This window comes from Mus musculus, chromosome X, assembly GCF_000001635.26.
Source record: "Mus musculus strain C57BL/6J chromosome X, GRCm38.p6 C57BL/6J".
NCBI classification, from domain to species: domain Eukaryota; kingdom Metazoa; phylum Chordata; class Mammalia; order Rodentia; family Muridae; genus Mus; species Mus musculus.
Window position 1 is genome coordinate 62,282,579 of NC_000086.7, and position 10,114 is coordinate 62,292,692.

Consider the following 10,114-nt stretch of genomic DNA (forward strand, 5'->3'; position numbering starts at 1 on the left):
ACACTGTTTTCTGAATTCCTTTCAGAAATTCTGAGGTTTATGGCTTCACAGAAGGTGAAGGAGGTTATCGAGTCTTGGCTAATCATGAACAGAATGCTACAAATTTGGACTAGAAGCCTCTTTAAACACCAGTGTAGAGAGTACCAAGTTCCCTGGGTCAGTGTAGTTATCCCTGGAGCCACCAAACCCGATAAGGATTGTAATCTTTCCTGAGTTCAGTGTCTGTAGACCAGGAGATGTGAGGTTTTGTGATAGCATTGGACTCTGTCTGGTCAGCAGTAAAATTGTCCTCGGTTTGTGAAATATTAAAGGAAGGACATTGTGTGAGGACTGAGCAACTCCACCCCTTCCTGGAGAATCAGGTCCACTAATCCTTCTGTCTAAGAGAGTTAAAAAAAAAAAAGTGGCTTTGACCTCCTCCGAAGCTACAGAGGAGCTCAAGTTCTCTTTTTGAGAAAGTCTCCAGACAGAGTAAGGTATTGTTTCCAGGGTTCCATTTTGAGAGCTTGAGGGAATGGAAGCTTTTCTACGTGGAGATAGACTCTAGTTCTCAGAGGAGTAGGAGGAGACTGAAAGGATCAGGAGTTTGAAATTGCCTCACAGAAATACCATGACTGGTGACTGCAGTACTATTTGCTAAAGTCGCGCTCCACAAATCTCCAGGCAATTCTTTGGTGTAAACTCAGCTTCCCAGTTCTATGTCTGGAGTTTGAGGAAAATGCGACGTTCTAGGTGGTGACTGAAGAAGCCGTTTCCCCCTCCTCATTTTGTGTGGGGAATGTGAACGATGTTAGGCTATTTTGAACCTGATTTGGGTCAGAGGTTACCCTGACTAGATAGCCATTGGGAGGGAGGTCTTTAAGGGAGGGCTGGGAGGGACCAGAGAAGTACTTATAGGGGTAAACCAGTTCCGCCTGTTCAGGCGGCTCTGTGCTTTAGCCATTTTAGCTCTGTGCTCCATGCCTGAAGTCTAAGGTAAGGTTTTCTCCAAGGGGTCTGAGAGGGCTGGGAGGGAGAAGCTAGAGCCTCTTCTATCACTCATAGGAATATAGGGTTTGAAGATCTGCCTTCCCACGGAGTTGGTCTGGTGGTCTTTAGGTCAGGTTATTCATCCGACGATGTATGTCAGTAAATTCTGTTAGAGTTGTCTTAGAGTCTCAAAGAATGAAATCCACAAAGTGAATAGAGTGACTTTACTGATCGGAAGAATGATGAATTCTAACAGAAACAGTGGAACGTGCACATCCAGCAGATGCAGCCCACACCTTCTATCCCTAGTGGGGGATTTATCTGTTTCTCATTTGATGAAGTCAAACTTCACAGTCTATTCCTGCTTAGGTCTTTTTTGAAAGGCAGCAAGACAAGGAAAGGAGTGAAGGTGGAGGGTTGCTGACTGGAAAGACATTCTGTTTTTGTTTGTTTGTTTGTTTTGTTTTTTATGGTTTGTTTTAATGAGCAGGGAGGGGTGTTTTCCCTGCATGCATATATATGGACTGTGTGTGTGTCTCATACTCAGGTAGGACAAAAGAGGAATTTTTATCCCCTGGGAATGGAGTTACAACACTTGTGAACTGCCCTGAGGGTGCTGCAAATTCAGTCTGGGTCCTCTGGAAGAGCAGGCTATGCTCTGAATTGCTGAGCTATTTCTCCAGCCCAGTATTTCTTTTTAACAAAGAAGGAAAGCTGTTTTTACTGCCTAGCCAAATATTCCTGGGGCATGAAGGCAAGTAGGCACAGAATGATGAGACCTCTCACAGAAGAGCATCTATTTGGGAATGAAAAAAGGAAGTCTAGAACATGTGTTCAGTGGTGGGCAAAGAGGAGAGTTCTAGGTTTGTTGTCAAGTATTTGACAGAAAAGATGAAATGTAATGCTTCTTACAGCTCTGTGATGGAAACTGGAGGGACATGAGGCTTTTAGATGTGTGACTGGACACGGGTGGGCAAGTGTGGAGTTCTAGCAAGCCATAATGGAGGAGTTTCCATACAGTAAGATTAGGGTCCTGGTCCCACAAGCAGAGGAAGCTTCAGAAGGAATCTTCATCCCTAACTACTCACACTATTTTATTTCCCACATTTTCATGTCTGGAGATGACAGGAAGTATAACTTCCCTGGACTCAGGTTGTGAAGGAAAAATGCTGGGGAGATCTTGTGGGTATTCTAGATAAATCCTGGTTCTCATCTTCTTGAAGGAATGAATTCAGTGACAAAATAAATATAGATAATTTAGATAGAAGTTTGTTTAGCAAAAGTAAACAAAGCCAACACTCCAAAGAGAAAATGGAGCAGCTGCCCTAAACGTCTGAGCTACACTGCTGAGTGAGAAAAAATTCATCTGTATTCATTGGGTATGTGTTTTTTTCCTGGGATAAGGTGATTGACAGGGTCTCTCCTTTTAGGGAGTTTCTTTCCAGTCTGCTGGAAACGCATCTAGAAAAATGAAGACAGGGTCAAAACCATAAGATAAGTGACATAGCATTCTAAAGATGTTATGTCATGTGTGTGAGGAAATGTTCTTGTGTTTTTCTATCTGAGAGAGCAGCGGCACCCAATCTCCACTTCAAAACACATTCAAGCACAAAGGTGCATTCCTTCAGGAGACACAATGACCAGGGTCCTGCTGCAGCTTTCGGCAGTTAATTCCTGCCTAAGTCTTTTTCTTCCCACCATTGTCTGAAAGGCCTTGAAGGAGGCTTGGGAGAATTTGCTGGGATCTTTGCCCCCAGAGATAGAATTGTACTGCCTGTGTGCTCCCAGGAAGCCATCCCCACTGGGCTGAAAGAATGTGAAACAATGTATGATTTACTCTTTTCTGCCCTGATAGGTCAAGGGACTTGAGATTTTGAAGGAGGCAGCTAGAATTTATTCCCGAAGAGGTAGAATTTGAATGAGAAGTATGAACATTCCTCTCATCCACAGACATTATAGCAAATATAATGTCTTTGCCTGACTGCATATCTATGGACTGTGTATGTACCTCATACACTTCCTGAGGGTGGGGGGCTTCAGGCTACATCGCAGACCTAAACATTTTTCTATGTTTCATTTCTAGAGTACAAGGAGAGTTGAGGCTTTTTGGTAGAGGGTGCTCCACTCTCTGATGATGCATGTCTTTCTGGGTAAACTACTGAGTTTGGAGTGGAGCCTTCTTCCTCGACACCAGGAATAGTGGGAATCCTCCCTCTGTTGTCTAAGAGATCACTTTAGGGTGTTCTTTAGATCACGGTTCAAAATGCTTCTTTCCAGGAGTATCATGACAGGAGTCCACAAAAGATGAGGGTTTGGGCGTAGGTTGGACTTAGGACTGTTGGGAAGGAGTCCCACATAAGACAAATATTCAAGTGAGGGAGGACTATTCAAGCAATGAGAGAGGACTGAGGGACACACCTTCTTTAAAAAGAATGGAGCTAACCATGTCTTTGGCACTCATCTCTGGTGCAGTACAGGCTAGATAAATAGTATGCCATTTCTTAGATTCCATATTGATAGTCTGTGGTGATTGAGGCTTTTGGATTGTATAGTTCCAACTTGGTAAACATTAAGGCAAAAAAATTGTGGAGGATTAGCAGGTTTCCCTGTCCCCATAAGTATTAAGGCCTCTATTCCCGTGTCTCCAAGGAGTTTATTTCATGTCTAGAAGTTCAGTATCAAATTTGGATGAAAGAATTTGTTTCCCCGAATTCCATATGGGGAATCCAAGGAAGATGAACATTTTCAGGTCTGCAAATGAAGCTGTCCTAGCACTGGGAAATATTGAGAAGAGACCTAAAAAATGAATTGAGGATCCTGATGGAGCCTTGGAAAACTCCTTCTCCCCCATGTGTATAGCAGTTTGGGCCTTACCTTTCCCAGAATTCTTACCAGGAAGCATCGAGAATGGGTAGGCTGAGGGTACTGAGTTGATTGGGGGAGGCTGTGAGGGTTAGGGTCCTGGAAGGAAATCCCCCAACCAGTACAGAAATAGATGACTGTGATTCTTAACTAGGCTCTGCTATGGGAATTACTGGGCAAGGTTTCAGCTCTAAACATTGTTGCCATAAATTCAATATCAGAAGTCTGTGGGATCTTAGGCTTTGGGGACAGGACAGAACTCAGGAAAGTCCTAATCTGGACAGGAGGACCTTGAAGGGCAGAAGTGAGCCTTCCCACCCTTACAGAAATAATAGGCTTTAGTCCTCTTTGACCAGATTGTGGCTCTGGGAATATCTAGGCAAGGTTGCAAGTCTAAACATTGTTTCTACAACTTCAGTATTAGGACTGTGGGACTTGAAGTTTTTTTTTTTTTTAACTTTTTAAAAATATTTTTATTAGATATTTTCTTCATTTACATTTCAAATGCTATCCCAAAAGTCCCTTATACCCTCTCCCAGCGCTGCTCCCCAACCCACCCACTCCCACTTCTTGGTCCTGGAGTTCACCTGTATTGGGGCATATAAAGTTTGCGAGACCAAGGGGCCTCTCTAGAAGAGCCTAAAACTGGTTTCGGACTAGGTTCATCCTTGAGTGGGAGGAGCCTCAAAGGACAGCAGAGCTCTGCCTTTCCCTACGAAAAGAGGTGTGGCCAAACTCGCTCGCTCAGACTTTTGCCCCAGAGGCTTCCAGTCTGTTCCAGCCTGGTGGCTGCTACCTGGAGCTCTCTGTCCGAAGTCTAAGACAGGTAAGACCTTTTGTGAGATAGCATTGGGATTAGAAGAGTACAAGTTACAACCTCAGGAAATATTGAGGAAAGAGCTGTGAGGGTCAAATAAGTTAGGGGAGAATTGGACTCACACATATAGGGGTCAATCCAGTATTTATCCTAGATAAAATTCAGAAGGGTAAGTTGTATGTACTTTCCAGCTTCATGAGCGATACTGAAAACATTAAGGAGTTGAGGGTGGCAGAACTGGGTCAGGCAGGCATAAGTTAAAGTCTGAGGGAATATAAAAGAGAGGGCCTTGGAAGGACACTTGGTGGAGAATCGGGAGCCTTGCTCTCCAGCAGAAATAATAAGGATATATGAATCCTTCTATTGTTGAAAAGCTTTGAGGTGGGAGGCTAAACTCCGTTTATTAAAGGAATAGTCACAGCCTTGAGTGGAAAGCTGCTAAAGTATAATGGGAGACTTTTGTTCCCTCAGAAAGGCACAAGTGATCTCGGTTGCTAATATGGAAGCTCTAGGACTACCCAAGGCAAAGGGCGCATGTTATTTGTTTCTACCCTTCCTGCTGAGTTCATGAGAGAGGAGGCTTCAGGGGAGGTGGCTGGACTCTGGTTAGCAGGGGAGCAGTTCTAATTATAGGAAACATGAAGGTAGCAATTGTATGGATCTGGGGCCTACCCCTCTCTCCCAGGGAGAGAGAGGCTGGCCCACTTTCTCAAACAACATTCATTCCAGGGAAGCTTCAGTCATTCCGAGGATTCTACTTTTTCTAGTGTTTTGTAAGTTTAGCAGGGTGAGGCTGTGGTGGAAGGGTTGGACCCTAATTATCATGTGTAAGAATGTGAACTTTGGAAAGTAGGACCTTGAGAGAGCAGTTCTGCCACCCTTGCCCCTATAGAAATTGGGATGGATCCTCAGTGCTGCTTGTCCAGGCAATTTCTTAAGTAGGCTCTAGACCATGTTGCAGTACAAAGCACTCTGATATCCTGGAGAAAAGGTCAGGGAATAAGAGAGGTAAGAATACGACATAGGATATTGACATTGGTTTTTCATTTTAATTCATGCATGGAGAAAAATGAGAGGGCTGAGGAACAATGAAGAGTCTGCCACCATCTTCCCTGTCACTGTGTAACGCCAGGCAGGCTGACCAATGGGACACTTCCATTTTTCTGTGCTGAGAGGCTAAGAAAGTTGGATGTTTTCAACAGAGTACTGGCCACCAGGCACTATATGTAGGAGTTCCAGTCTTGGGTGACATGACTCTGAGGAAAGCAGCAACTTTTTTCTTCTTCCACAAAAATAGTAGGGAAATAGCCTTGTTTGCTAAGGCACTTGATTATAGATCATAAGCAAACAAACAAACAAACAAAAAAGGTTGCCTATGAATATTCTAAAAGAAGAGGAGGAGGAGCCTTTAGAGGAGTGAGACTCCTTTTACCCTTCAGAAATTAGTAGTGTTGGTCCTGCTTTCTCAGACAGCTTTACCAGTAAGCTCAGACCCGGAATTTAGCAGCAGCTCAATTTACATAATTTTATGTTGAGAATCAAAGAGAGATCTGTCCTATTAGAAGAGGACTGTAGTTCAAAAATATGAAAAGGATTCTCTGCCTTGGAAAATATCCAAGAGACTGCCCCAGTGATAGAGAACTAGGAAAATTCTGACCTAGAGTCTTCTCATTGACACTTTACAAACTTGGCACTCTTTTGCTACGAATCATGTTCTAGTCTCTTGACAGAAGACCTCCCAAATTGAAATCATTAAAGTAGCATACCCTTATCTCTGTCTGGAGTACCCACAGGCAGCTAGACAGAAGGGAAAAACAGTTCTATTATATTTGTGGAGGATGAAAATGATCCAAACCAATGCTCTCAGTCTTCTCTGCGGATAATTTTATGTTTATTTCCTAAAGCTCGAAATTCCTCCTTTACTAAGTGTAGTCTACCACCTTCTTAAGAGTATCATTTCCTCAAGGATATGTAGCAGTTCCAAATTACCTGGGACATCCCAAGGCAACTATCTGGAGAGTTAGGGATGCCTTAGTTCAATTCTATTGTAGTGGAGAAGATTTGTGGTTCATAGGGCAAAACTTAACCAGTATCTTACCTCCTCACTGTTGTCTGTATCCTCAGGAAGTAAACATCTTGATTGGAAGAGAAAGCTACGTGGGAAAAGGGAATAGCAGATCACCAGAGGGAAAAATCTGCCTGGAGTTCATCAGGTACGAATCTTGAATCAGGAATGAGGACACAGTCCCCATTCTCCTTTTAAGGGCAGAAGGCACACTAAGCTCAACTATGGCCTGTTTTTAATCTCTTGGAGGAACTGTGTACGTGGTCAAATGTGCTTCCTGCTCTATCTTTGTGCTCCAAGAGTTGAGTAATCTGAGGGAGTAGACCAGGAGCAACAGAGGGAGAAATATGAAAGTTATCATTATAAATAGGAGAAAGGGTGTGAGGGAAGGTACTATATGAGGAGGGGGGTCAGGAGGAGGAGGGAACTGTAATGTGAATTTAAAGGGAATGAATAAATAAATTAATTAATGAATAAAAAAAACAATGAAAGTGTCTCTAACCTAGGAGAGCTGTGATCCCTGCAATTAGCTTAGCACTTCTTGCCATTCAGTTTAGCCTGATATTGTTGGAAATCATGCTCCATGATGTTTGCTTCATGGTGTTAGGAAAGTTTAGATTTGTCCTGCTAATGTGGCCTCAGTCTGCCAGATGAATATAATTCATCCCTTCCTAGGGAAAATGCAAGCACATAGGAGAGCTTACACCCTACAAGAGGCTTAAGTGTGCTATATACCTGAATATACACAAACATTATGCTGTAGAACACAGGGACTCTAAGGCATTTGTCCCACATACTCTAGTACTATTCCTGAAGTCAGACTCAGCCATCTGGCTGAATCCTAAGAATATTTATCATGTTCTTCTATAGGTTCCTAAAGGACAAGCTAGGTAGAAAAGGCTGCAGAACTCTGAGGCTATTCCACATCACCTGGAGAAAACTGGTAAGTTGCCTTTTGTCTGAGATTTCAGAGCAGTCTTTGAGTGTGCTCACTCTGCTGTTTTCTTCCCTTCCCTTACCTGTGGAATCTCATCACTGTCAGTCCTGTTTACATTTTTGTCTTCTTTCTCCAGAAAGCAACACAATGTCTCGCTACGGAAAGCACCCACGCCTCAGTCTGGAAGAAGGTGTCAACTTCCAGAATCCAACGGAAACTGATGACGATGATGTGGTGTTCCCAGTACTTCCCACAGCCGAGAAAGATGAGAGAGAGGGAGAGGAGGAGGTCCTAAAGGAAGATGAAGATGGCAATAAGCAGGAGACAGAGGAAGATAACGTCGAGAAGGAAGACGAAGACGAAGAAAAGGAGAAAGAAGAGGAAAAGGAAGAGTCTGGTGATGAAGTGAATGAAGAAGAAGATGAGACCAGAGAGGAAGAAGACATATCTTCCATGATTTTGTCATCTTCTAATGTCTCTTTAGCTGCTTTCTCCCCTCCTTCTCCTTCTTCTTCTTCCTCCTCCTCCATCTTCTCTTCTTCCTCTTCCTCCTCTTCCCTCTTTTCTCTGTTTCAGAGCAACCTGGTGGAGAATGAGGGCTTTGCTATTGGGATGCTGGGCCTTTTTCAGAATGCTCAGAGCTTCTTCCCCTTACCTACTTTGGGGGGAAATTTAGATGAAGCAGCTGGTTACCAGGAAGAGAGTTCAGGTGTCATAGCATCTCCAGAAGACCCTGACTCCTTGCTAGATACTGTAATACAAGAAAAGGCTACTGATTTGGTGTTCCTTTTCATTTACAAGTATAGAGTGAAGGAACCTATCACATTAACTGAGATGCATGAGGTTGTCACTAAGGAATATGAGAACCACTTTCCTGTCATTTTCATCGAAGCTTCTAAATGCTTGGAGATGACCTTTGGGATTGATATAAAGGAAAGTGATCTGGTAAGCAGTGCTTATGTCTTGGTCAACTCACTGAACCTTACCTATGAGGATACGCTGAGTGACAGCGATAGGCTGCCTAGAAATGCTTTTCTGATAGTTATTCTGGGTGTAATATTCATAGAAGGGAACTGTGCTTCTGAAGATAGAATCTGGGAGTTCTTGAAACTGGTGGGAGTGTATGATGGGGAAGAGCACTTCATTTGTGGGGATCCCAGGGAGTTCCTCACCATACATCTAGTGCAGCAAAATTACCTGGAGTATCGGGAGGTGCCTAACAGCCAGCCTCCATGCTTTGAGTTCCTGTGGGGTCCAAGAGCCTATGCTGAAACTACCAAGATGAAAGTTTTGGAATTCTTGGCAAAGATGAATGGGTGTGACCCATCTGATTTCTCAATCTGGTATGAAGAGGCTTTAAGAGATGAGGAAGAGAGGGCCTGGGCCTTAAATGATTCTGCAAATACAAGCCCAAATGCGTGGTTTGTCGAGCGCTGATCACTGGTTTCTCTTATCCAGTGTGAGGGATCCCTTTTGGCATGGATTCACTCTAACTTTGAATAGAGCAGTCAAAATTTTAAGTAATGAAAATCAAACTTAGGCTCAGTAGAACAGTATCATTATGCTAATTAGGGTTTTCTTAACTGTTTCATTTGGGGTTACTGTTAAATGTTACTCATTTTAAGGGAAAGTGTATTATCTCTAAAATTTGTCATTGAAACTGATAACACAATTATTACTGTTTGTTTAAAAATATAGTGGAAAAATTATGTAAGGTTACCTTTTGATTTCTTTAGTCCTTTTATTCTCTTCTGGAAAATTTAAATGTGGTATGCATTTATTTTCCAGACTAATGTAAGAAAATACGATGTAATAACAAATCTTAATAAAGACTGCTCACTTATTCACTCACCAAATCTTTTCTGTTTGGAAAACACTACGATTTTGGGGTCAGGCGCATAGAAAAGTAAGTAAGGCATTACCTTGAAGAAGGAATCACAGACTCTGGGAATATCTATCATACAAGGAACATGGCTTAGTATGTATCAAGACAGAAAGAACAAGTAGAAAGAAGGAACAATTGAGGAGGTGGGGTTCCCATTTATCAGAAGTTATGTGCAACAATTCAGAGGCATAATGGCAGAATTTGGGGGCTTTGGGAAATTGAAAGTTTGGGGGTATAATTTACATTAAGCCATGAAAGGTATTACAAGTCACAGGCTTGATTAAATAAATTAAAAAACAAAACAAATGAACAACAGCAACAACAAAATAACCCTAAGTATTATACACCCAAAGGTTCAGGGGTTTCCTAGGAAGAAAGAGAGGAATCATTTCAGTCTAGGTACAAATCATCAGGTACAATTCTTTCCTCTGGCTTGGGAAGTCCATAGTCTGTCTTTTACATGGAAGGGGGTGTTCTTGACTCCCTTTGTAAAAATTCAAACAAGATCAAGGGTCTGATGGCTGTGAAGTTACTGTACAAAATCTATACACACAGAATGGACAGAAAGAGGGAAGAAAA

At 42.6% G+C, this 10,114-nt stretch overlaps 1 protein-coding gene across 3 annotated transcripts; it reads left to right on the top strand.

Annotated features, from left to right (window-relative positions):
• Positions 1-381: 381 nt before the first annotated feature.
• Positions 382-9,506, top strand: 4933402E13Rik (RIKEN cDNA 4933402E13 gene). 3 transcript variants are annotated; one of them, XM_006528321.2, is made up of 4 exons: positions 382-476; positions 6,773-6,861; positions 7,584-7,656; positions 7,787-9,506. In XM_006528321.2, the coding sequence occupies exon 4, from the start codon at positions 7,798-7,800 to the stop codon at positions 9,085-9,087; it is 1,290 nt and encodes a 429-aa protein (XP_006528384.1). In that variant the 5' UTR covers positions 382-476; positions 6,773-6,861; positions 7,584-7,656; positions 7,787-7,797; the 3' UTR covers positions 9,088-9,506. The 3 variants fall into 3 exon arrangements, with proteins under 3 accessions (XP_006528384.1, NP_001186926.1, NP_001186925.1); NM_001199997.1 differs by lacking the exon at positions 382-476 and adding an exon at positions 921-975 and having other exon boundaries at positions 7,787-9,500; NM_001199996.1 differs by lacking the exon at positions 382-476 and adding an exon at positions 4,564-4,657 and having other exon boundaries at positions 7,787-9,500.
• Positions 9,507-10,114: the final 608 nt, after the last annotated feature.